This window comes from Aptenodytes patagonicus, chromosome 1 (assembly GCF_965638725.1).
Source record: "Aptenodytes patagonicus chromosome 1, bAptPat1.pri.cur, whole genome shotgun sequence".
In the NCBI taxonomy this organism is placed as follows: domain Eukaryota; kingdom Metazoa; phylum Chordata; class Aves; order Sphenisciformes; family Spheniscidae; genus Aptenodytes; species Aptenodytes patagonicus.
In genome coordinates, this window is record NC_134949.1 from 84,290,130 (window position 1) to 84,318,112 (window position 27,983).

Here is a 27,983-nt window from a genome sequence, read left to right on the forward strand (position 1 = left end):
GGGGTTTGCATCTTTGGCTAGATCTGAATTGTAACCCAAACCTGATTAATTGTACTTGATTTGTTTTGGCTGAACAGATGATTTATCTGATACTATTGCCTATAACATATCTGGACATAGTGCTTCCACCTGTAAAATGCTTTGGCAGTTGTGAGCAATCTCATTTCTACATGTTGCTGCAGGTTTTGACCACTGCTGATGCAGGGCTTGCAGTGATAGTTGTCCGTAATGATGGGAACCGAAACATGTTTGGTTCCTCAGGGGCATTTGTGCTGTTGAATTAAACGTGGAGTTTTTTGGGACAGTAACTTTCCTCTTTCCTCCAAAAGAGGAGTCAAGAATCATCTTGACTGAAAGAAGAAGGGAAAGAGATGAAGCAAGTAGGCAAGTGGGGTCAGGCTGAGTCTGTGGTTTGAAATAAGGCAGCTGAGAGAACAAGGGCTTTGTAAAACAAACAAAAGATGGGTGTGAACTCAAATTTGAAAGTGAGAGAGTCCAGGGCTCAAGCAACTAGAAAGACAGCCAAGGACCTTATATAATGGTGTGCAAGGCTGTGATTAGAGAGTCAGGTCTTTGGCTGAGTGACAGGGAGCAGATGAGAACATACATACACTCACTGCTAACAGCGCTGTCACAGCGTCAAGCCAGAAGAAAACAAATGCTGTGTGTGAACCATTGCCCTTGCTTCCTTCAGCAAGATACAGACCACTGCATCTGGTGAGGGGAACAGGGTCTGATGTTTTCCTTGACTGTTGTCTCATCGCCCTATTTTAGTGGTTGTAAGGCAGACAGAATGCCTCCCCGGTGGATAAATCCTGCATACACAAACTTAGTTTTATGGCTGCCAAGTCAAGGAGCAAGCAAAAGATGTGAGGAGTAATTTGGGGATTACCATTGAGCATTCCCAGATGCGGTGAGCTTGATGGAGCAAGCTAGCTCTCCTGTGAGGTGGCAACACTTAGAGAAATGCTTGAGTAAGCTTGATTTTTCCTAGGTTTCCAGCTAGACCCAGAATCTGGGAGATGCAAAAGCACCTCAGATGAACCTTCAAAAAACATCTTTTCTTGGGCAAGGGCTGGAATGGAGCCGGACATTGTATAGAAAAGGAGAAAGTCCTTTAAAACACATCCATCCTTTGGTATCTGTAGGGCCATGAGGCGAGAAGGGGAGGGACAGAGACGGCAGCAGCAGGTGTGATGAGACACATCCCCCCCTCATCAGCACTATACTGATCTCTAGCCACGAGATCACTTCAATTTGATGTAAGCTTGAGCGGCCTTGGCTGCTGTGTCACAGAACAGAGGGACCACCCTTGCAGGACTAGGAGGAGGATGTCCCAAGTGGCCTTCACATCTTTCCCTGTGGCAGGTGTTCAGTGCAGCACTGCAGTAATCACCTCTGAGGAGGAAAAGATGCACTTCTGCAAGTGGCTATGAACTGTCCTAAGAAAGCTGCACAGCTATACTAATTCCACATCAAATATTTCATATGAACATCATAAAGTCCAAGAGTGCAACCAGTCTTTTTGACATAAAAACCACACCACATTTTAAAAAATATTGATTTTATTCATATGCCCAGCCTATTTAACAATGGATCACACTGGTAGGAACAATCACAAATATCTAGTTACATGGTTTCATCAGGTTCTGGCCTGTGCAACGTTGGGTTTGATTCAAGCACGTATTATGGCATCACCAATAAGGACAATGATTGCTGTTCAAAGCTCAGTTGAGTCCCATCTCCTTGGTCAACTTTCAAGCCCGATACCCTCTTCTCCCACTGCATGTGGGATTCTCTATAAAGAACTTGTATTCTCAAAGTCTAAATCCAGAAAACAGCCTGAAGCACTGCATTTTCAATGCTCCATCTAAAAACTCTACCTCACGTACTTTATTTGAAAGGCTTGAAATTTTCAGTGCAGCAAACAAACAAAAAAACCCTACCATCCACAATTTCTCAAAAATGTTGGACCAGACTTGTATAAATCAGCCTAACTCCAATAAGGGAGCTGGAATTACTTATCTCACCACATGATCTGGCCTGCAAATCCCAACCGTCTTCCTTGAAACAACTCATTGGAGCAAGGTTTCACAGCAAAAGCAAAGCGATCCTGTAACTAACATCCCTGCTGTTTGTGCTGGCACACAGTATGGTCTAAAGTCTCTGACCTGTGTGCCATGTATCTGAAGGGTACCCATAGACTTCTGCAGCATATTCACACCTTTCTAAAGGCAGCCTGCACTTAGGTTGACTCTGAAGACAACTGCCCTTGCAAGAAGGGTCCATGGCAGCTACGGTTACCCATGGTCAGCCACATGGCATTGCCACACAGATCAGGATAGACAGTGGCTCAGAGAAGTCCCACACTGCAAGCTGGCCTGCACTAAGACATAGAGTAGGTCTCTGTATTGTTTGTGCCCAGACAATATGAATGTAGAGTCAATGTTGCCTCCTAAGAACTGGGGGTTCACATCCACGCTCAGGACTACTGAGCAGACCTGCTCCAAAAGCATCTTTGGATCTGGCACCTCAGGGTTTCTTTAAGCCCAGTCCTATAAGCCTGTTTGAGTCACAGGTAGTCAGGAAGTCACAGCTCATCAGAGGATCAGACCCTCAGCCAGCAGCCACGAGGAGGTATTACAGTCCTCGCCTGTTACAGGTGCCGAGAGCTGCCAAATTAGAGTGAGATGCCTTCTACCTCTTTTCCCTCACACATCAACTGTGAGGACTGCCAGACAGGCTAAAAGTCACTCATAAGATGCAAAGGGTGCTACTGATAAAGAGTCGTAGGGAAGTTGGATGCCCAGCATCCATCAGAGTACCCTCTGAAAATCCCAGTTGTCATGCTCAGAGTACCCGTTGCTCCACTCTTCCTCTCAGTCTTTCCCCTCCCAGAATCAATTCTCTCTCCCCACCCTCCCTCTCTCCTATGCAGAGAGCTGGCAACATGCACAGGGTAGGTCCACCTTTGGTTATGGAGTTTTGTCTGCATGGCTGACTTTTGCTGCTGCCAAAGGGAGGGGATTCCAGGCCAGAGAATCCCTCTCTGCCCTTCACTTTTCAGTGCTAACTTCTATCAGTTTCAGCACGGCACAGCACGGACTTGTGGAGCTTGAAAAGCAACAGAGGTTTTTATCACAATGGTGCAATGGGAGGAGACTTCAGAGCATTTTCTGGGAATAGTGCATACAATTATATTACATTTTCAGAACTATCTGGCTATTATGCCTTCTAAATCACATAAAAGACTACGAACAGTGTTATTTCAGTGAAACTCTCTACAGCCACTGAAACTAAGTCACTACCTCCTTTAGAGCAGGCAATGGACTCACATATTCACAACAAGAATTGACTGTGCATACGCTAAAGCAAGACACTTCATACGTAAATGAGAAATACCTCTAGTTTGGGCCCATCCCTTAGATATCAGATATTATGCATGAACAGGATGATTACTACTTGTAGAGCCACGTGAACCATCTACCATTTATCTGAGTTATGAAAACACAGTTTTAAAAAGCACAGTAATCCAGGGCCAAAACACAGGCAGACAAATGGACAGACTTTGGACACTTCTTCAATTCGCTGGAGAAAGCTATTTGCTCTTCTAAGGGCTGACCTTATGCATTTGCCAGGACTGGATCCTCCACTTGAAAAAAGATTTAAAATAAGTTTCAATAACGGAGTCTTTTGGAGGTGCCCTGTGTCCATTTCCAGCTTTCCACAGGACTCAGTGCTTGTCTGGAGCTTTTCATGAACAGCTCATAAATTGCTGCTTTTTAGCCACTGGAAAATGAATCCTGCTTTATTTAGTTTTCCCAGAAATGAGACACATTTGAATCTTGTATGGGATTCTCCCTGCCTCCTCCCTCCAACCCCTGTTCACATCTAATTTCAGTTTCCTGGAACTAAGAGTGTTAACCCCTTTAAAAACTACAGCAACAAGAAAACTGCAAAGCAAGGACACCAGTTTCCTGTCCATAAATGTTGTATTCCCTGCACACAGGGAAACTTCATGAACTCTACAGTAAGAAGATGCAACAACCTCTTGCAGCATCCTGACATGACAGCCTTGCAGCATCCAGAATCCAGCCTAGCAAGAAAAAAAAAGTGTTATATGTTAAAAAAATGCCCAAGACAAATGCGTTATTTTGCATGGGTCACAGTTAAGACATGTCAACCTAAGGGCTCATTTCTTAATGAGAATGTTTGAAAGGACTGAATTTGAGATATCTTGTCAATATGACTGCAGCTGGCTACAATGGAAAGTGCTACTTTGCTTACCTTGACACCTAGTGGGATTTGATTTATGGGGGATTTTTCCTTACAGCTGCTGGGAATTATGCACATCTCTTCTTGCATGAGATGAAATATGCATATTAGAAGGTTGCAAAGTTTGGTAGGATGCATTGCAGCACTGCGCTGCTCCAAGGACAGAGACCCAAGGTCTGACCTTTACTGTAACCAGGACTTTGTTACATTCCCGTAGCCATTTCTTGGTGTCTAATTTTAAGTCCTTTTAAGACAGATCTATAGTAACAATTTGGCAAATAAGCCTCTTCCTCCATGCCAGGGTCAGGAAAGTCTGTAAGAGCAAGAGAGGGATTTTTTTTTTTTTCCCCCATCAGTTCTGAAACGATTTATTAAGGCAGTGAATGGAAAACGTGTTGGGCCTGCAATGACTTTTCTTCATTTAGAGACTTCTCCGCTGTCACACTTCGATGCAGTCCATTCTAGCAACAGAGGTCCGTATGTGCTGGTGACACATGAAACCTAAAGGGCTATTCATAAGTTATTAAAAATATCTGCAGTTGTCCACAACAAAAGAGAGAGAAAGGGAAGACAGAAGTGACTGGAATAAATGCGGCACTTGGGCTTCCTAAATTGGTCAAAGTCTGTTGCAATCTGAAAAGTCACATAACAGTTTCTCATAAAGCAAGCAATACTTACATTTCTTTTCTCTCTGCATGTCAACAGTGTAAAGCCTCGATACTGCCAGTCTAACATGCCCCTAGAAGTTACCTATTACATTTTTCTTTACACAGGATGGTTTATGTGTTCCTATGACACATGGTTAGGATGTGATATTAAATTAATCATTTTAGGACTCCTGAGTCCTAAACAAAACTCTGAGATCCAGACTTAATTTAATTCTGTGAGTAGTTGACAGGGCTAGTCATGAGCTTAAAGAAGTTAAGCATGTGCCTGCCTAAATGCTATGAGAAGCTCAAGCCTCACATTGCAAGGAATTTACACCATTTATATTTTTACATGGTATTTTCCACCAAGGCAATTCCATTTCCCACTCAGTACAGGAGTGTGAAAGCAGCTTTTTCCACCATGAAGACCATACACTTTCTAGTCCTCATGGTCCCGCAACTCCTGCTACTGCTTGACAATGACTCAAGTAGCCAGAAAAAGAAGAGCAAGAACAGGCTATAAAAAGAGTGTACCAGTGAGAAAGCCCTGGGCCAGAAGGTTGGTTGCAACATTACCAAAGACCACAGGAGGAGAAAGAAAGAAGAGGAAGAAACATCAGAGACTGGAGAAGCCTACAAAGTGAACAACATTTGTCAAGTGCTCTATCTAAATTCAGAAAGGAGAAAACAGCAGTGGTACATAAAATATATAAATATGCATGCTTATATAAATATATATAAACACATTCACACTCACACATTCACACTCACACAGAAGCTACATATTTAAGCAACGACTATAGATATATATAGATGCGTAAAATATTGCAAGTAAGAATTTGTAAAATGCATTCGCTCTTCAGAAAGTTTTCTAAGAAAAAGCCAGCTCTACCAACAAAATGTACGGCCCGCTTGCTTCGAGTTCACCAAAATTGTGAGAAATCTCTGATTTGCAGGCTAAATTTGTGCTGATCTTCTCTCACTGAATTCTCTTTCATGTAAGCTTTTTCCTGCAGATTCATATGTTGGAGAAGGGAGTTTTCAATCCAGGGATTACAGAGAGTGAACAAGCTGGTAGAGATACGAAGGCTAGCTCATAGTTTTCCAAAAATTTAGAGCAACAATAACTGGATACTAGTGATTGCTTGGAGTTTCATAAGTCAGAGACACCATCAAACAATTCAAAGGCAGAGACAGATGTCTGCAACAGCTGCATTAATTGAACCTATGACAAATCACTGGATTTTCCTGCACAGTGAACAATCACAGTGGGGTTTGTTGGTCTGACTCTACTTTTAGTTTTATTCTGATGTATCTGATGTGGATCGTCCCCAAAGTCAGTAGAGATGTTCCACTGGAACAGAGTAGAGGATGAGAGTCTACATATTCAATATTTAATATGTAGGTTCTCCTTTTATCCATCGTGTACATTAATAATCCAACAAATGCTTAGAAATTGTAAAATATACTTCCTTATAGCTTGTTTCCTGATCTACAGGGAGAAAATCCCTGCTCCTTTATGGTTTGTAAATTTATTTAGTAAGGCTCCTTACCAGCAAACAAGACTCCTCTTGCACTGGAAGTATGGCATGGTTAAGGTATGTAATGTCATCTGCCTGTCCAAAGTAAGGATTATGCAAAACTTAAAATCAGTAGCAATAGAAATGGTCCCAGTAAATAAGAAGAGACATGACATAAACAGGTTTTTGAGTTTAGCATGAAAAATTTTCCTGAAGTATTTGCAAATCCAAAAGCCCAAAGCTAAATTTTTCTGGACCGCCTTTCATCAAATGTTCTATAAGCAAAGCAACTGCAGGGATCAAGCACTACAGCATTAGGCAGATGTCTGAAAACAGCTCAGAAAGTATAACTGATTACCACATAGTCATTCAACATTGAAAATATTGTGAAAAACCCAAACAGTGGGTTTTTGTGGCCAAACAGTATGGCCAGTAAAACTGTCATTTTAAATCTTTCAAATAAGCAAGGGATTAGATAGTATAATACAGCAGTGAAGGACTGACGTGAAACCAGGGGCCAGATCCAAGTTTGTAATGGTGTTTGAAAGCACCATTTAAATAATGATTCCTATCACTCACGCAGAGAAAGTGATAGGAAAGATTTGACTGGGCCAAAGAATGCAGATGGAGCAAAGAGGATTTTTCTATGCCTATAATTCTACAAATGTAAAAGTAATAAAGTATCTAAAAGGAACTGACATGAAGTAAGGCAACTGTTGAAGCATAAAATAAATGAAATATTAAAGTACTCCTCACCAACCTATGACTTACTCATTACACACTTACTGCTTACTTACTTTTAAATAATATTTTAATATAAAGTACAAAACTAAACCAGGAATTTCCGAAGTGGCCAGTGATGTTGGATGCTCAGCTTGACACTCCAAAGGGACTGAATTTCAGAAAGCAGAATGCAGGTCTTGTACAGGCATCCAGAAACAAAACCTACTACATTGCTGCCATTTTTTAAAAGGTGGGCCTCATATATGTGTAGAGGGATGCAAAGGATTAATTTTGGGGACCCATTTCTTTATCCCTTATTGCCCTTAATTTTGAGAGTCTGATACTGATGCCTAAGTTTATAGTAAATAGCTCCTAACTCCTCAGTGAGGCTTTCTGAAACCAGCAACATGAAAAAATAGACTATGCTCTGGAATGGGATCTAAACTCACCTGTGCAATTTTTCAACCCCATTTCAGACACCTCCCACATTTATGATTTGAAAAGATGCAATAATCCTCATATTTAAAAAAACCTGCTGCCCCCTGCTACCATGCAAGATCCTTGAATCCTTCTCAATGATGACAGATGCAATCCCATTCAAACTATATGTGTAAGAGGGAGATCTACACATAGGAACAACTACTGGCAAGTTAACTGAGAATAATTTAAGGCTTTGAGTGTCTCTGTCGTAGTTGAAAACACTGGGGATAGCAAAAATGTAGGGAAAGTTACTTCAAGTGGATGTAACTCCACTGAAGCAAATTTTACTCGCTTCCGTTATGACAGAGAGACACATGTGGCAGCCAGGCTATTATACTGCGCAAGCATAAGGGAGAGGTGATTAAACAGACCAGATCCAATGTATTTATAGTACCCATCTTAACACAGAGAAGCAAAAAAGAGCAACAGAATTGTGAAGCAAGCAACTCTGTTTCTAATGAGAGGATAAACCTATGAACTCCTTCCAGCGTCCTGCTACAGCAAAGGAAAACTGATGCAGTGGACATATAAAAATCAGCTGATGTTACAGTTCAAGTGGAAAGATGCAGCACTGCCTCACGTGAGGTTGGTAGTTTTAGCTTGACTGACTGAATCAAAATATTCAGGGAAATTCCCAATACTCCATCATCCTTCCTCAAATTAAATCCCCAGCTTAACCCCACACAGTGCTGGCCATGTGCAGCTCACACTTCTCTCCTTAGGAGCCATCTGGAACTCCCTTGAGGAACCTCAACTTTCAAGCGAATGATTTGTTTAATTCTGACATTAACAGTTAAAAGGACGCTGTTGGATTTAATGTCCTTTATGACATTGTGCAAAGACTGTATTGACTTGCTGCAGAAAATGGCTCATGTGGCCAAGTCCCACATCCATTCTCTTCTACGCACCTAAATCCAACGTAGCAAGGTTAAGTGCTTGTCCTCAGCTGCCACCAAACTCTGGAGACACTCAAACCATAGAAAACACTGAATTTCTCCACATGCCTATGGCAAATGACAGTGCCACCGAGGCTGCCTTATGCTTCAGGCCTCCCCAGCACATACCATCAGCCCACACCTCACTACATGTATTGCTTAAAGCCTTAAGCAAGAGGTCCAGCTCTGAGCATGCCAACAGGCATTGCTCCACACCTAGCGTGCTGACCACCGCTGCTTTCTCTCACATCACACAAGAAGGGGAAGAGCCAGAGGGCATAGTTGCTTCCTCTTATAAAACTGCTCAGGGGTGAGGGCGCTCATCCAGGATACCAGACACCTTGTTTCTGTGCTATCCTCTATTGCAGCTGCCTCCAAAGAGAGCGCCAAAGCTCCAGGCCTTAGCAATTTGGCCACCAGGTGCTCCCAGAGATGCCTGTTTACATGGTCTTTGCAAAGTGTTACAATTTCAAGATCCACTGGCAGAATGACAAAATAAGGCAGATCCACCAGGTTGCTGGTGGAAAAACTCTCACCCGGGAAAGAAGGAAGGAGCAAAGAGCAGGAGGTCTCATTCCCTGTTCCAAGGAGTGCTCTGGAGCCATACCTCCTCTCCTGCATCATTAAACCTATGTCCCACGAAGCTTCAGCAGCAAGGAGAACATCCTGCTGCACCCCTAAACCAGCCTCCTCTGTTGCCTGGGGGCCAGGGGGCTCTCCTAGCAGTGTGGGTACTGCTGACTGCACAAAAAGAAGCTGCCCTCTCTTTCATGTCTTGAAAGAGCCAGTCCATGCTCAGCTTAAAAAGAAGGCTGTATCTCTGTTATCAGGGGAGGTTTCTGCCCTGTGAGTCCTGCTTCTGCAGAGCCAGGGTGTAGAGCTTCATGAACGTTGTGGAGGGTTCATGGCACACCCCAGCACTGGGTGTCTAGATAGCTCTCCAGCAGCAAAGGAAACCGCTTAAATACTTTAAATGGTAGGCAACTCTCCTCATGCAAATGGAGCCTTCCTGGCCAGACTCACCTCTGCCACAAGCTGCCAACACTCTTATCGCAACGCAGGTCACACATCCAAGTGTTCCCTCGTCAAATACCTCCGTGGCCCACAGGATGGCACTGTGCCACCCCGCAAACTCGTCACTGGCTTTTGGTGGCGTTTCCTGACAGCAACGGTCAGTATAAGGCAGAATTTTTCACATCACAGATTTTTCCTTTGAATTTTCAGGCTTTCCAGAATTCAGCATAATTCTACAGATACTCTCATGCCGGCACACCAGCTGATCCTCTCTGTCTTTTCTCAGAAAGATCACCATCTGCTTTCTGCGGGCATTTTGCTTGAATAAACAACAGTAAGCTTAACCCCGAAAAGGATTAGGCTAGTACCTACACAGCAATCTCCAGAACAACTGCTTCTTTTTGCTGCTAAGAAGTTGTATTTGGTAAGCCTGAAAATAATTAAGAACAGCTATTGCTTATAACACGATTCATATGTTCAAAGTACCGTACAAAACCAAATTCAGTTAACAGTTGCTAATTACCACATCACTTGCATTCTGTTTAAGATCACTGCAAAAGCTTGGAGTTTGTATAGCCTACAGCTATCCAGCATGGACTGGAGGGGGCTCAAGCCTTTACATGCACATGCACAGACACACTTGGCACATATGCTCCAGCTCAATTGATACAGCATCCACACAGTTTCACGATCCTCTCCCATTTATGGGTCAAAGATGGAGCCAAACCACAGACATTAAAATTTGGACTGTGCATCAGATTTCAAAGCCTTCTCATCAGTGTTTGAGGATCCTATGACACCGGGTTTAGATTTTTCCCTAGACTCACAAGGCATCCCTTCAAGAAAAATATTCTGGGAGAACTGCAGAGTCAATGACTTTAAATTAAAATTCAACACGATATGCTTGTCCTTATTAGAATTTTTGAAAAGGATCACCAAGGTCAGTTATTTCAGCTTGAAGTAGCTGAAAAGATTAAGTAACTTGCGTTTTACTCAACTTGAGTCTAACCTTCCTTATCAGCTTTAACTTCAGTTGCTAGCCCTTGTTAAAGCCTTATCTGTTTTATCTTCATTGCTGTTTTAAATGCTTTTTTGCAGTATGGATATACCCAGTGAACCGGCACACAAAATCACAACAAAACATTAGAGCTGGGTCTACAGCAGAGGCAAAGACAACAGTTGCTAAGAACAACAGGCTGCTGGGGACAGTAAAACAGCCATGGTCCTGCCGTCTGCCTTGCTTATACCCGAGCCCTGGGAAGCCAGGATTGCAGCTGCTGATGGGAAGTGTGGAAAGGGGCTTGGGGATGAGGAAACTGCTGCCATGGTTGTGGCAGTGGTAATAGTCATCTCCACTCCTTACCTCCCCTCCTGCCAAGGGTCTCCAAGGCCCTTTTGGCTCAGCTCTCCCTTCTCTCCCTCTCTCTCTCTCTCTCTCTCTCTGTTCCTCCCCAAGGCTTAACTCTGGCCCCACATATCAGCAATATTTAATTTTGCCTTCGCAGCTGAGACACATCAGGCTGGCACGGTAAAACATTAATAAACTGAAAGCAACCACATTAATTTATAGGAAGGTTGCCATGCTTTGATGAAGTCATGGAGTTAGAAGAAAGCACCATGAGGGAAGGCATTGCTTTCGTGGACTCCACATGTGGAGGTGTGAGTGGCGGTGGCATGGTGCAGGTCATAAAAGCCATACGCTCAAGGGATCACCAGAGCAACAATCACCTGGAACAAGGAGTGTGGTCAAAAAGTGCAATGTAAATACAAGCAGCAAATTCACTTAGAGGTCGCCAGTCCCTAAGAAGTGGGTGATTTGGGTTCAAAGGATCCGTCGCTCCTGTCGCTCTTTCACTGTCAAGTACTAATCCAGGTTAGAGCAAAAGGCAGGATTTTCAAACGTGCTTGCTATTGGTCCAACTCTGTTTCACTATGATCACCAGAAAAAAAATCCCAATGACCACTGTGTCCATGGTGTGGTTAGGCTTTAACAGGCATTTTTTTAAATGCTATCTTCTACCAAACTTCTGGGAGTGAGATTTATAGTATCTTCTGAGTACCTGGCTGATTAGTTAAGTATTTATACTCCCACTATAGTCCCACTATACTCCCACTACTGGAGACCCAGTAGTCAAGTTTATGGTTATCAATGGAAAGTATGAAAAGGGGTGTAGAGGCACAGGGAAATACTAAATAGAGGCAATGTCACTGGAGCAAGTAAAGAGGGTCAACATCCCATTTATCCTGTTTCCAGCTGTGAAAATAATGATGCCCTTTATGGAAGTTACAACCGTGTGAAAACAGAAACAGGCTTACAGAGAAGCTGACTGAAGGTCCCACAGTAAGCAGCTGCCCCAGCTGCAAACCTAAGTCCAGCCTCCCAGCCTTGCCTCACACCATCTGCTTGTGATTCCTATAGGAAAAAGGGTTATTTACATTATCTGGAGAAAAATTAACTTACCAGTGAATACATTGATTGTTCCTCTCTATATATTATTATATCTAAAATATGTATTATTATATATATAATATATATATTTTTACATATATATATATATAGTTCCTATCCATATTACTGATAAACACCCAAGTGCATGCTGAGGAGAGAAAGAACTTATTTCCCTTCTACAGTTGGGAAAATTGAGGCACAGGAAAAATGAAACGTCAGATCCACAGCAGGTCCAGACCCAGAATATGCCTGTGAGCCTCAGTGCATCCACAGACTGTTATGGCCTTGTGGCAGATCTGACAGTAAGTGCATACTCAAAAACGTTCACATGGAAACTTTAGTTACGCTTCAAGACACTGAATTTTCAAGATAACAGGTCTCACTTTCTAACCATATGGAAAATTGACCAGCTGAAAAACTAAAGACTTCTAAAACACCCTGTACTACCCTGCCTAGTTGGCATTAGAAGAAAAATGTGCTGATGTGTGAATACTGAGAATTCACATGAAAAGGGGTGAGCTGAGAATTTGGCTCCACTTGCCTGAAACCAACTCGCTGCGTCAGTTAAAATGTTAAAATGTTAAAATATTTCAGCCATCAAGAAAACTCTTCATGCATCGTGGCGGGCACAAAGACATGACAATGGGCCCTCTCCAAAAATGTAACTGAATCAGGCACCTAAATACGCTATAGGACAGGAAGGAATTTGCAAGAGGATTCATCTGGGCCTTTTCACATATGCTTGCTTCTGAATCACCAATATATGACTAAATATAAACCATGAGGAGCCATAATTGCCATTCCATGTGTCCTTGTATTCCTCTGAAAGACCATAAAGGAACAAAAACTAGCAAAGCATTTGGGAGGATTAGTTCTTAACAACGCCAGTGAAAACCTGTAAAAAAACGATCTTGCCAGATTCAAAGTGCAGATTTGACTGCTCAGTACCAGTGAGCTGCTAGCATCCACATCACCTTCATGCTTGGAGAGCTAATACAAATCTGTGAGAGAGATGGTGAACTCCTCCCATCTCCAGCATATTTTCTGCTGCTGCTTTAATACCTTGGTCCCTGATAGCAATTCAAAGGGCGAAAGAAGAAAAACCTGCATAAATTTACTTCTTTTGGACTAGCTGTGAAAAGTTGATGTCAGCCTCTTATCTCCATGGCACATTCAACGGGCTTTCAATTTACCTTGCAGTAAGTCAGCTCTGGGCTTTGTCAGATAGAAATATTTTGCACGCCTTTAATTATAAGGCAGCCTGCAAGGGAACAGAGAGTCACGAATAAGGGGGGTTGCACTGAATATTTTGTGTCTGAGCCTGAAAAACAGAAATCAGATCAGCATGGCCAAAGCATTGGCCCAGAGCCAACACAGAGCTAGGTTACAGCAGGACTTGTTAGCATTTGGATATTCCACGAGTCTCATGCACAGGGCCAAATGTTTTTCTGTGTTTGCTTGATCCTCACTGTCCATGTCACTTACTACTGTTATGACAGTAATACAACACAGTGTCCTTAGGGAGTAGAGGTCCCCAACTGTGCCTGACATTATACAGGTATTAGCTAAGAGATGGGGCATACTCAAAAAGATGTCCTCTCCCTGTCTAAACGGTTTAGGGGAAAGGAGCAACTAAAGGGTGTAATACTGTCCCATTTTATTGCCGAGGCACTGAGATATGTGGGACATCCACAGGCCATGTGAGAGTACTGGGGACTGTCCCCTTGACTCCAAGTCCAATATTTAATTACAAGACCTTTCTTACTAAGTGGTCTCTTAACTAATGAAAAACCTTACACAACCTTTTGATGCAACTTACTAATAAGCAGAAACGCCGGGGCCAGAAGTGCCAGCGGGTGTTTTTCTGCTACGTAGGTTACATGACTGGGGGATGGAGGATGGAAGGGAAAGCTGCATCAGTCTCCAAAACCCATCACAGCTATATCACAGCTGCAGCTGGCTTGATCAATATGTATTCAGACATCTTCTATGGAAATGTTGATTAATGGTTACTATGCAAAGAAGAGCTCACTACTCATCTTCTCTGAAATCCACTTAGCTAAGTGTTAATGGCAGTTCAAAAATCTGCGTGGTTTTTTTTTTAAAGAGCCAAAGAAAAAGGTAAATAAGGAGGTGAGCTACAGCAGACTGCAGATAGCACCTTCTACTTCCATTCTTCTTCCCAATACACCCAGAAAATTATCAGTAATCATTCTGGGTTTTTTTTTCTTTTTTTTTTCTTTTCTTTTCCTATTACATAATCTATGAGTAAAAGGATCCTAAAAGATTACCCGCTGAGTGGAAACAGGGGGAGCTCAGAATTCATAATGACATGCTCTAGCAAGTCAGACTGCATTGTAAAAGCAGTCCGGACTCATCAAATAACTTTTTTACCTATGCAGGTCTTCCAGCTGCAGAAAAGAACAACTGGCTTGCCTCAGCAATAGCCAAAGCACTGGAACATCCCTTCTGTCACTACTAATACATGCTGTAGTATCCACACCACTTGGTCTGTCATTTCATTTCTTTTGGAGTATCTGAATATCACCTAACTGAATTCAAGGAAGTATTGGAGCTGACACCAGAGCCACACTGCTAGTAATCAGGAACAACCAATGGCTACCACTACACTGCTTGGAAAAAAGTTTTTTAAAAATAAACTCTCCTAAACCAAGGACAATCCCCTCTCTTCAAAAAAACCCAAACCAAATCCACATTATATCTTTCATTACAGATCAAAGTAAAAAAGACATAAATGCAAGATGTTGCATTTTACCTTGTTTACATACATTTCCTTAAAAAAAAAAAAATTAAAAAGCAAAAACATTCAGAACATTAAGAAAACGATCACGCACATTACAAAATTTTCCAAACATGCATTTTCTAAAGAATACCAAAATGAGCTGGAATGAAACTCCTCTCTCAAATATTGCTGATTTTGAGGAAGAGGCATCTTTTGATGGAAATATGTCCTACAGAAGTGTTTGCAATCCACTGCAGAAAACTGTAATAGATCATCAAATAACAGACTAATGGATAAGCAATAGCAAATACCCCTCAAAATGTTTCTGAAAGTCACTGTGCCATCTCCAAGCTCAGACTACAAAGATCAATTGCTTTGCGGCTATTATTTCATAAGCATGGAAGCCCATAGTCTACAGTACTAAAAGGAATGTACCTGACAGTACTATTTCTGACACATTAAAACATAAGCGTAATTCAGAGCTTGAGAAATGTACAACATATTTGTGGTACTTATCTAAAGAAAAATTACAGTGATAAAGTAGATGTTCTAAGTTTAGCCGTCTGGCACCAAACGGGACCAATAGGTAAATATCTACTCTGTACCTTTCCATTTTATGTACTGATGATGAAGTGGGATTCAAACACAAAGCAGGTGTGTTCCTCCATCACTGACAAGGGAGCTTGTGCATAGAGCTCCTTACTGTTTAATGACAGCACTACCCTTAAAAATATAAACCCATTATGAGAATGCAGGTCTTGACTGAGGAAGGTTTAAAACTGAAGCATGGAAAGGGCAAATAGGGTCAGATCTTGGTCACAAGATAAGAGCATGTCAGTGTTTCACACACTAGAGGAATACAAGAGTATTCTTGAGCTGTTTACTTTGCAATGCAAAGCCAAAAAAAATGGGTAAATACTATTTATGTATAAATAAATCAGACTGTCTTGAAGATTTGCGATAAATGCATCTCCCATGCTTCTTACATATCCTCATGAATCAACATAATTTACTTGTAGGATTTGCTCCTGTGCTCTTTAGCTGTACTCCCTTTCATAGTCAACATCTCCTTGGTAAAAGACATGGTTGCCAGGGCCAAGACTACGAAGATTTGTTCTGTAGCACTAAAGGAGTCATGGGTTCTGCTCATTTAGACTCTTGCTTTCCCTCCACTCTGCACAGCTAACTGTGCCTCATTCTGTTCCTACTATAAAATCAAAACATAATAATGCCCTCTCACCATTGAAAGTTCTTCAAGCTCCAAAGAGGTATATACAATTTTAACCACATAAGCTCTTTGACCAGCTTTTTGCCTTGTGTTTGTGTGGTGATTGCTGCAGTAGGATCTTTACCATTAATAAGCTGCAGGCCTCCAGACGCAGGCTCCTATACACAATGGCAGTGCACATGATATAACAACAGTAAATTAAGAAGCACGTAAACATATACCGATGGTGGCCTTTTCCATCAATGTCGAAGTGGACTGAGCTCAGAAACAGATGCAACACTGTTTTCATGGTTCAAATGAAACTCATTGGCTCGCTCTGTAATTGTTATAAAACAATCCCTTTCTAATTTTGCTTACTGCCATAACTCAAGAAATTATGCCGATCACTTGGAACAAGCCCTTAAGACAACTTATGGACAACCGGATTTGTGTGCACCATCCTGCTAATGTCATTGATAAAGCTCAAGTGGTGTCCATATTCACATGCTTCCATAATGTGCATGGTTATTCGTAAAATTTCTTTGCTTTGCTTTTTCTTTTTTTCTACTTAAGGGAGAAAAAGCAGAGTTATTTCAAAGTTAAAGAGCAGAACTTGCTAGCCAAAATATAGATACAAATCACAAGATGATGGCTTCCTCACAGAAGTGAACAAAGTGCAGCAACATGCTAGAAGGCTCAAGGACAAAGTATAAGGACTAGATTCTTCTTGGTGCTTTTGTGACACGGAGCTGGATGGATGGCTGAAACTCCCACCTTGGTCAATGTCTATTCTATCTGCTGAGCTCAAGGGGATATTTTGTCACTTTCCCACAGGATGAAATGAACTGAAAGAGGTAAGAGAGGAAACATGAAGCTTTATTCTGTCTCTGCATGAACAGAGCCTGGAATAGGAAATTATTCTGCTAACCTCTTCAGGCCAGAGTGGCCATTGTTATCAACTGCTCTGACCTTCCGTTCCACAAAAGCTGTTGAAGGTTATGCATCGCTGTTGATCTCTGCATCCAAATCAGATACCCTGGCTGAGCTGCAGCAGAGCTGGCTCAAGGCTTTTCTCAAAACCAGGCACAATGCACTGTTCCAATGACTCCAGGTAGCTCACGGTACTGAGGAATTACCAGAGATGCCAGGAAGAAGGAAGGTCAGCGTAGAGCTGGAGAGCTCTGGGTAGGGAGAAAGGACCAGACAAGGTCAGCAGAGGTTCCAGGTTGAGGGGAAGAGCAGTGAACAGAGACTGGTGGTTTCTAAAGGGCATTGACTTCCTCTGTCTCCAGACTAGCTCCTAGAGGGATCTGGTATCCCCTGCCCCATCCTACCCGACTCCTAGGACTTCTTTCTCTTCTCCCAGTCCTATAGAGAAAAAACATCTCTCAAGACTCACAGCTCCTCCCCTAGTTCTCTCTCCTACCCACACACCCCAAGTACTAAGTAATAAAATCACCAGGATTTGGCATTTTGTATCTAAATGGGTGCAGTATGGCAAATGAGCTGAAGGACACAAGAAACGAGGGAAGATCTTGCAATTTCTCATCTATTCGGCATCTCAAATACGTCCCAGGTGTAGGAGAGGATTCTAGTAGACGAAGTCACTGAACCCAGGCTATTTCCATTGCATGCTACTACTTCCATATTATCCATTTCATAAATTTAACAAAGTCCATCTGAAAAAAAATTTTGATTTTTGCCCTCATCTCTCCTATTCAACCTGGAATGAGCTTTCCTTTCTCCTTCTCTGTCTGTTATATTAGAAAACACTTCCTTTCCATGGTAAATTTATTCATAGCCAGTTTATGCTCTATTGTTCAAACACCAATATTGCCTTTTAGCTTAAATAGCTCTTACCTCTTTTGGATACTCTGTCCTCAGTATTTTTGTAACTATAGGTCTTGTCAATCTTTTGCTGGCCTAGAAAAGTCAGGCTCTTCCAGCTTCCTCTTGCAAAGCAGTTTCCATTCACCTGATCATTCTTGCTGTTCTTCTGTGCATCCTTCCTGACCAAATTTAGGTCACCAAAAATGCACACAGCATTCCAGATGAGGCCTTATAGAATTAACATTTCCCAGGTGGTACTGAACGTGCTCCTTCTGAGACTTCAAAGACTTGAACCTGCAATTTTTATGGCTGCATTACTCTGGTGGCTCAGTAAATGACAGTGGTTCTCTGGCTGATTGTGGCACCCCCAATCTTTCTTTTTGTCTGTCTTCCCGAACTGATAAATCCCAATCATAACTTTAATTTCTGTGCTATTTAATATCTTTCCATTTTTTTAAGTCAATTATTCAGTCATCTAGTTCTGTGTCCTAATCCACAGTCTTGATGATGATGCTTAGGTTGCTTCATTGCTAACTTTCATAGTCTCAGCTCTACTGCTAATATTTTAAACAATCCCAGGACCAATCCTTCAGGAACTCCTTTAAGAACCTCCCTCCTGTCTCACACTGCTCATTTACTCCATTCTTTACTGACTCTATTTCTTCCATTCACCCTCGTTTGCCCCATCGCAAGTGGTATTTTTCCATACAGCATGCTAATGGCTTTTACGTGAAGTTTTTTGTCTGGCTTCAGGGACAGCATCACTGAGATCAGCAGAGTTGGAGCAGGAAAGAAGTAGCCCAATTTATTTAAACTTGGTATTCCCTGAAAATGGAGACTGGAGCCAGCAGATCTATAGCCAACCTGCCAGGACTGCAACTATTTTCACATAGCCGTTACAGCAAAAAACTGTAGGAGGGGTAGAGTTTGTCTCCATGTCTACCTCTGATACTCTTCTGTTATTATATTGCTTAAGACTTGCAATTACATTACTTCAGCTTAAAAAACACTCTCTCCTTGGAAAACATATCCAAGCAAGACGAAGCTGATGGAAATTGGAATAGGAAAGCGGTCAAGAAACTAGGACCAGCATCTGCTCCATTCAACATGGGGAATCTGGTGACCATGCACGCCCCATACCAGCCCGACTTCTGCTCCAGCCAGGCATGTGGGTGTGATGTCAAGGACACAAAAGAGTTGAGCACGGCACAGCAGACAGGCACTCGCCTTCCCCTTATGGTATGGTAATGGTGCACCTTCCCGAGAGCACCGTAGCAGATAAGCAAACAAAAAGACTGTGGTCCAATTCTGCTTTCACCAGGGATAAATTTGGAGTCACTTCACTGACGTCAGTGGAGTTATTCCAGAATTGCACCAGTGTAAAAGAGGGCAGCATCTGCTTCCTGAAAATGGATGCCATCAAGCTAATTGAAAACAACAGATGCATCAACAAGCAGCAAGAGGAGACAGTAATGTTCCAGTTTTCTTGTAAAACACCATTTAATTTCTCTCCAGAGAATGTAAGAGAAGAAACCAATATGTACTCTAAAAGCTGAATCTTCTGTTGGTGTAAAATTGTATACAACCTTTTAGGTGAATGGACCAATGTGTACCTACACCACCTAAAGAGATCTGTTCTAGACATCTGCCTTTACAGCCCTCTTCTTTGGGCCTGATTCTTCTCTCACAGTTACTTAAATTAGGAGTCATGCCATTCATATCCTTAAGGATACATTTCTCTAACCTCAGGTAGGGAGCAGAATCGAGACCCCAATTTTCTTTAAACAAACAATGGCTACAATACCAATTAAATTTGGTAATTTAATTGGTAAATTTGGTAATTAAATTGGTAAATTTGTGATTTATAGCACTTTTTGACTAAGGGTCTTCCAAAACTTTACACTACTGAGTAAATATCTTTATATATTACATGTAGATGTGGCACTTAGTGGGACTTAGGGACATGGTTTAGTGGTGGACTTGGCAGTGTTAGGTTTACGGTTGGACTCAATGATCTTAAAGGTCTTTTCCAACCTAAATGGTTCTATGATTCTGTGATTCTATATCCATTTAGTGAAAGTGAAGCCAAAGAAGGACTTACTGAACTTTCAATGATATTTTGTATGAAGACAAAGGTTTCCCATGAGTCTTGTCTCTAATGAATAGGCTACGTGGCTTCAGTATTTTAGGGTGACCATGGAAGTTGATGAGCACTTTCCCTCCTGTAAATCCTTTCCTTTCACTAAGAAAAAGTCGTACACAGAAAAGTTCAATCTATTGCTTCAGCCCCTTTTAATCTGCACTACACACGACATGGATATTTCTTGTGGTGAATGTTTATCAATGAATGTTTATGCTTTAGGAACGTAAAACCCACACTGATCACAGTTATGTGTTTCCCAAAGTGTGAAACTATACTATAATATTCAAGCTCTTGTGCTAACCAACATGGCCCAGGCAGACTTCCCTGGAGCAAGTGAAAACCCAGCCAGTTAGGCAAGGCATATAGAATTGACATGTACTAACAACATAAGCTACACTGGAAATCAATGTTAGTGCAGCCCCTGTATGCTTTCCCAAAAAAAACATTCTTCTGGGTTTATCTCCCTGACTAGCTAGGGTCTTGCCTTATTTAGGACCTGATCCTGCACAAGAAGAGCTCCTTCTTGTAATTAACGGGCAATTTCATCATCAACTGTCTTTGGTGGCAGCTAAGGACATTCAGCATTCACTGGCAATTGTTCATTTTATCAGAGGATTAAGTCTTTTCATCCTGCAAGCACCTGCTCCCCTCCTTAACTTTATGTGTAAAGCAGATGACTGCAAGTCAGGGATTTGCCTGTGAGCCTGCTGATAACATGGCTACAAATGTCTTCAGAATGGGATTTGTCTAGAGTGTGAGCTCCAAACTGCAAAGATGAAGAGCTCAGACTGTGCTTTCAGTTACAGCAATGTAAATAGAGCTATCTTGTGCTTATAGGGCTGCAGCTGAGGGCAGAATCTCATTTAGACTTAAACTTCTCTATGAATTTATCTGCACACTTCCATCATCGAGAAAAAAAAAAATAAATAAAATGCTGCTGCTCTTATTTTTGTCAATATAAACTTAAAGAGAAGCTTAACTTTGCTGAGTTTGGTAGACTTACTTGGACTCAAGTCAGATGAGAGCTTTTGGGAAAGCTGTGGTTAACTCCTGCTGTAATCTGCAGATCTTTCCCTGATGTGAACAGGACCTCAAGAAAAGAACAAACAAAAATAAGCATTTTAACAAATAGTACATATGTTTTGACTTGATGCAGAAGATTGAAGTTGGAGCCTAATATAAATGAAGGTAGTTGTACTAAATGGAGTTTTGCCAACTTGAATCAGCAGATGGTGATGATCTGGCTCATGCTATATTTTTGTAGTTTATAATTATCTTTCTTTCTTCACCTAGAACCAGATTCTCCCTTTAGGCTGCAAATCTTAATTAGGAAATCCTTCCTCATTAATTGCAAGAAACTCTTAGTTGTTAATTTCACAGAAGAAAAAGAAAGCTTACCTACTTCTGCTATAGCAGCAGGCACTGGAGCTGTTTGTTCCTTTGCTTTTAGGGATGATGCTGTTCTTTCCATCACAGTATGGAAGACGCTTCAGTCCTTACCCTGTCTCTTGCTGCCCTGAATTTCCTTTGTACTCATTCTTCTTTATCTCCATAGGGATCTCTGTACACGAAACGAGAGGGCCTAGGAGACAACACCAAGTCCAGTCACCTTCACCCCCACAGCTGCTGTAGCAGTGAACTTTTATCCATGAAAGCTTGATCAAAAGGAACAAGGCCAAACCAGAAAATTGCTCAAAAATCCCAAATTGCAACATTTTCCAAACAGGAGCAGAATAGGAATGTTATCTTGGAGGTAAGTGCAGAAATCCACCAGTAATGTAGACTTTGAAATATCGCAAAACAGCTCTTCATGCCTTTCGTGCTTACAGTCTTTCATGTGGTTGACGAGTTGCGGATAAAAAAAAGGCGTTCTCAGTAAAATTCTTCCTTTCCTTCCTTCCCCACCTCCACCAAGATGATTTCTGCCCTGTCCTGACGGCGCAAAACATCCTGTGGGAAAATTAGTTGGGGAACTGATTGTCACAGAACAGCCAAGGGTTCAGGAAGGAGTAATAGTCTCCTCCGCAGAAAACCTATTTCCTAGTGAGATTGCTGAAAGAAGAGTTTCTGTTTTTTTTAATGTGATGCTTTAGCTCGTATTCCTCATCACTGCACACCCAGTTGATGGATTCACAGGCCAGTTGCCCCTCAGCTCCTTGACTGTGAATGCTCAGACTGTGAGTGCTCAGATTGTCCTTCACACACTCCCCACCTCTCTGTGTGCAAGGATATACAGATAAAATCCCTTCCCATCTTCTGGTTTGCACTCTCTGCTTTCAAATGCTGATAACTGTCTGTCTGGAGATGGACAGGACAGTTGCACGATATAAGATGATGGGATCATCTTCAGTAAGCAAAGAAAACAGCTGTAAAGATAAGGTACTAATATCTGAGAACTGAAAATATTCAATGAGTGCTTTTGCTTGTAGCCAAAGTCACAGGGTAGAGAGAAACAGTCTGGGAGGTTGTTATGGAAACAAGTCCCTGGAGGTGCCTACTTTGCTTCACGAGGATGCGCTCTGCCTTCAGAAGGAAATAGCTAGACAGACAGACAGACAGATTTGTATTTCGAACATCCAGGAGTGAGTGCTAAGAGCTGAGAACTTGAGGTAAGATTTTTGAAAGCATCTCTGTGATTTGGCAACACGAGTCCTCTGTAAAGTCAATGGCACAGGTACCACTATGTCCTTTCAGTCACTTGAAAAAAATCCGAAGGCTCCTTAATAAAAATGTCAAATTCCAGAAGCTCTATAATATGTATTATTATTGATGACTTTGGGACTTCACTGCCTTGCTTTTCAGGAGATGCTTAGAGAAGGATTTACACGCCCAAATGAAAGTCCCTAGGTCACAGTTTCCAAGCTTCTGTTGGCTTTTTGGACTCCTCTTAGCTCTAACACAGAAAACCCAGGGAGCAAACACCACTCCCGTTTTACACATTTTCATTTGCACTTTCTTTTCAGAACTGAAAAACGTGGATCGCAAAAAACTGCAAAAAGCTGTCTGTTTGCAACAAAGTTCCTTCACACCAGTGTTTTGTGTGCATGTGCATGCATGCACATGTCTGTGTGCAGACAACATTCCAGCTAGAAACTCACTGCTGAATTTCACTTGAGAGCAGGAAATCTCTTTACAAGACTATCTCTGTAAGACACATTGGGATTATGCTACCAGTAATTTGCCTCACGTCTTTTTTTTGCCTGTCTCCATGCCCAGCCGTCTGTCATGCTGGTCGGGAGAACAACCTATTCTGAGCAGGGAGGGCTCCTGCCTGGCAGGGGCAATGGGGTCAGGCCCAAGGGAAGAAACAAGCACAGGAATTTTCTGACGTAGGCTCAGTGTGTCTCATGGCTCCTCCTGTGCTTAACCTGAGTTTTTTATATCTTACTTTGGGGAAACTTTTATCAGCTGATACACTCAGGCATAAAATAACCCCAAACATGGGCATTCTGCTAGGAGACAGAAACAGCCTTGAAACATCCCTCTTAAATAGCAGGTTCTTTTGGTAGTTTCTAGTGCATCTGCTAGAGCAACGTAAAATTTGAAGAAAAGTCACTCTCTTGCACTCACAGAAATTATTTCATTATAGTGACCCTGAAGCACAACTAAGAACAACAACAGCTTTTTATTGAATTAACTCAATGACAAAGACAACTTTTTACACAAAATCAACAGAGATGCCACTGTGTTGATCCTTCCTCAGTCCCATTTATTCACCAGGATTACTTACCCACATGCTCCAAGGGATGCAGAATGGCTCCCAAGGCCCAGACCATTACAGAAATTTGCCTCAGTCCCGATGAACCAAAGAGGAATTAGGCACCTATGTATTCAAGCAAACTCCTCTCACCTATAGAGCCCTCACCACATCACACTTGTGTCTCCCAGACTGACCTGCAGTAACCGAGACAAGTGGCATTTTGCTACTGACTTCAGCAAGACAGAGAACAGAGGTTTTAATATAATGGTTGTGCGCTGACCCCGAGGGAGATCCCTGTACATTAAAAACCTTTGAGAAGACAACGGGACTCTAGAGAAATGCAGCAGTTAGGATTTACACAAACAACTTCTACCATATGATCAGGGCCCAGATGAGGAGAGGCCACAATAAAAGCACTCTAGGCATGGAGCCAGATCTCAAGACAATGAAAAACAAGCAGGGTAACGAAGATGCAAACAGATCCCATCTCACAACCAGTTCTATAGTCAATTCTGACTATATTAAAGTATATGCCTTTAGCATTCTTAGCCTTATGGTTGAAAAGCATAATATATACATATACATAAAATGTATTCTATATATTTTGCATCTTGATATTATGTCTGGTTTATGTATTACATGTGTCACATGCAATGTGTAGTACATTCTAATATGCATATCATACAGTATGATGCAAAGCATTAATGGCTGCCTTTGCTTTCATACACATGCACACATGTGAATGCAGAATATACACTTAGATTTAAAACAAGACAGACTTTTCCTTGCAGGAAAATTTGCCAATAGAATCTGAAAGCATCCATTTTTCCCTTCTCACCCACTGGCAGCATTTGAAACATTTTAAAGTTAGGGGTAAGGCAGAGCTGATCAAAAGAATGAAATTATCTGAGAAGCAAAATGTGCATCTTAAGATGCAAAACCCTGGTCCCTTGGCAAACCCAGCACTGCAGGCCAAGCTATGCATTTTGCATTGCTAGCATAAGTTGCTCTCACAAAACCTAGTGCATGCAAAAGACATTGCTGTGCCTCCTATCCATGAAATACCAAGAACTGGCTAGATCAGTAATACAGCAAAAGGATCTCTTCAAGGCTAGCTGTTTCTCCCCTCATTTGAAAGGTCTGGGGTATGCTGTTGGGTTTGTGCAGATGGCTTAGGGAAGTTGGTATCCGTGCCAATCTCAATCTCAAATGTTGACACACTTACCCTGGGGCAATTTATGCCTGTGACCCGCTAAATCAGTGCAATCTTCAGACAGCACAGGTGCAGCTGTCTGTGGTTGGGGTTTTTCAGCAGTGTCAACAAAATACCAAGATGCAAACTTCCCTCAGCTATACAAACACTTCAATAAAAACGCAGTGGAGTCAATTGCTCTCACATGCCTGAATACAGAACTGGATATCTGAAGCATAAAGTACATCTCATTAAACGCTATTGTGTGGAGACAAACTGCGGAGATAACAAATGAATTTACTCAAATGTGCCTTGCATCAGAAGGCACTTACCACTATGAAGATTAAGTTGGTACTATAAAAGCCAATTAACATCAGGGCACTGGCATAAATAAGGCTGAAATAAGCTCAAAACACAGAGAATCTTCACCAAGCCTGGTGACTTCTTTAAGCCTATTTTTGATAACTGGTGTGTGGTCACAAGTAGCAAAGAGCTTTTAGATCTATGCACCTTTTTTGAAACATAAACCAAGAGGATCTTTAGCATGCCAAGGGTTGCAAAGAAGGCAGGCGTCTGCTTGCTGACTTTCCCCTACAGCTGCGTAACTCACTGTGATGCTGGCTACAGCATTTCCATTATTCAAAGGCAATGGCATGGCAGGCGTGACTGATCCCACAGCTAAGGGCACTGCGCTGGCACAGGAACTAAGGGCACAGCTTGAGCCACATATTTGTAGCCCCTTTAACTCTTTACTCCCTGACGAATCCTTCAGCTGAAGTAGTAGCAAGGGCTTCTCTGCTAGTGGAGTAGAAAGGCTAGGTTTCAGAGCAAATATTGGACTAAAGCAGTCTTCAAAAACAGAGAAAGAAATTCACGAGGGAGTGGGGGATGACAGCTAGCACTCCACGGAATAAAGCAAGAACATTTCTGGCTGCACACGGTAATGAGAAACAGCAAATCAGGACAGAAGAGCCCATTGTCACAATCATTCTGTTTACGGTATCACAATTCACAGTCTGGCATGTAAATGCTGAATAGATCCAGCTGCTAGTAGGAAGACAGCTGTGCAGCAGCTTGCAGCTCCATGTCTGGACCCAGGATAACAAAACTGATCACACCTCTGTCAGCATTTTCTTCTCTTTATAACCCTGGTTGTTGGGAGGAATGAAGTTGGAATATTTCATGGACTCCAGGTCTTCTGCTTCCAGGAATTCAGATTTGCTGAGAGACTGATTGCTGTCCCCCTTCTTGGGCTCAGAGAAAGGTGACTGCTGCTGGCCGCAGGTGACGTGGGTGTACTGGCACTGCTCTTCATGATCAGTCTCTCGGTGGTAGAAGTAGTTGAAGTTGGACACAATGACAGGGACAGGAAGGGCAATGGTGAGCACACCCGCGATGGCACACAAGGAGCCCACAATCTTGCCACCAATTGTCATGGGATACATGTCCCCATAGCCCACAGTGGTCATGGACACCACCGCCCACCAAAAAGCATCAGGGATGCTGGTGAACAGGGAGTCAGGGTCATCAGTCTCTGCAAAGTAGACAGCACTGGAGAAGAGGATCACTCCGATGAAGAGGAAGAAGATGAGGAGACCCAGCTCCCTCATGCTGGCCTGGAGAGTCTTCCCCAAGATCTGCAGCCCTTTGGAGTGCCTGGACAGCTTGAAGATCCTGAAGACTCTGACCAGGCGGATAACTCTGAGGATGGCCAGGGACATGGCTTGCTGCTGGCCTCCGTTGTTGCTGCTGCTGCCGCCAGGCTGCTGCTTCTGCTGCTGCTGCTGGGCCAGCTCGGTGCCCAGAGTGATGAAGTAGGGGATGATGGCCACGATGTCGATGATGTTCATGATGTTGCGGGAGAACTCAGGCTTGCTGGGACAGGCAAAGAAGCGGACGAGGAGCTCAAAGGAGAACCAGATAATGCACAGGGTCTCGATGAGGAAGAAGGGGTCGGTGAAGAAGGGGCCGGCGCCGGCGGCGGGGCGCAGGGGCGGTGGAGTCCCGCTCGGTGGTGGTGGCGGTGGCAGCAGCGCCTCGTCACCGGGCGGCACCACCTCCCCAAAGCCGGGCTGGGTGCCCTTGGGCTCCTGGCGAAACTCAGGCAGAGTCTCCAGACAGAAGATGACGATGGAGATGAGGATGACCAGCACGGAAACGATGGCGATGGCCCGGGCCGGCCCAGAGCTCTCGGGGTACTCAAAGAGCAGCCAGACCTGGCGCTGGAAGTGGTGCTGGGGCAGGGGCTTCTCCTCCTCTTGAATGAAGCCCTCGTCTTCCCGGAAGGTCTCGATGGCCTCCTGGCCCAGCTGGTAGAAGCGGATCTCCTCCAGGAAGATGTCGAGGGGCACATGGACCGGCCGGCGGAGCCGCCCCCCGGACTGGTAGTAGTAGAGGATGGCGTCGAAGCTGGGCCGGTTGCGGTCGAAGAAGTACTCGTTGCGGAGCGGGTCGAAGTAGCGCACCCGGCGGCTGGGGTCGCCCAGCAGCGTGTCGGGGAAGATGGAGAGGGTCCGCAGCTGCGTCTCGAACCGCAGCCCCGAGATGTTGATCACCAGCCGCTCGCTGCTGCAGCAGCTGCCGCCGTTCCGCTCCTCGCCCGGCGCCTCCGCCTCCGCCTCGCCGCCGCCCGCCCGCGGGGCCGCCAGCGCCAGCGGCTCCTCCGCCCGCATCCCGCCCGCTCTGCCCCGCCACCCGCCGCCGCCACCGCCTCGCCCCCTGGCCTTCAGCGGGCGGCGCCGCCGCCGCCTGCCGCCATCCGCCCGCCGCCCCGCCGCCGCCCCCCCCCGCCCCGCGCCCCGCCTGTTGCGCCTCGGTGCGGCCGCGCTCGCCCGGCGGCTCGGCGGGGCTCCCGGCGCGGCGCAGCTCCTCCTCCGCCCCCGGCCCCGGCTTCGGCGTGCTCTGCCCCGCGCCGGGGCACCGCGCTGCTGCACGGCGCGCCCGGCTCTGCCCTCCCCGCCGCGCACACACACACACACGGGGGGGGGGGGAGAGAGAGGAGGAGAGGGAGGTGTACGAGCACGCAGACACACGGTTGCACAGAGCGAGAGGGAGAGAGGTACACGCAGACACACACAGACGCGCGCAGGGACACGCACCCGTGAGCAGGGGCACGCACGGACACA

The 27,983-nt window shown here is 43.7% G+C and overlaps 1 protein-coding gene across 5 annotated transcripts; it reads right to left on the reverse strand.

Annotated features, from left to right (window-relative positions):
• Positions 1–1,547: 1,547 nt before the first annotated feature.
• On the reverse strand, positions 1,548–27,530 carry LOC143163598 (potassium voltage-gated channel subfamily A member 6-like). Of its 5 annotated transcripts, none has more exons than XM_076345224.1 (4): positions 21,365–27,530; positions 20,970–21,056; positions 6,476–6,538; positions 1,548–4,096 (listed from the first exon to the last, which is right to left on the reverse strand). In XM_076345224.1, the coding sequence occupies exon 1, from the start codon at positions 27,528–27,530 to the stop codon at positions 25,971–25,973; it is 1,560 nt and encodes a 519-aa protein (XP_076201339.1). In that variant the 3' UTR covers positions 1,548–4,096; positions 6,476–6,538; positions 20,970–21,056; positions 21,365–25,970. The 5 variants fall into 5 exon arrangements, with proteins under 5 accessions (XP_076201339.1, XP_076201309.1, XP_076201330.1 ...); XM_076345194.1 differs by lacking the exon at positions 6,476–6,538 and adding an exon at positions 17,854–18,117; XM_076345205.1 differs by lacking the exons at positions 1,548–4,096; positions 6,476–6,538 and adding exons at positions 16,512–17,174; positions 17,854–18,117.
• Positions 27,531–27,983: the final 453 nt, after the last annotated feature.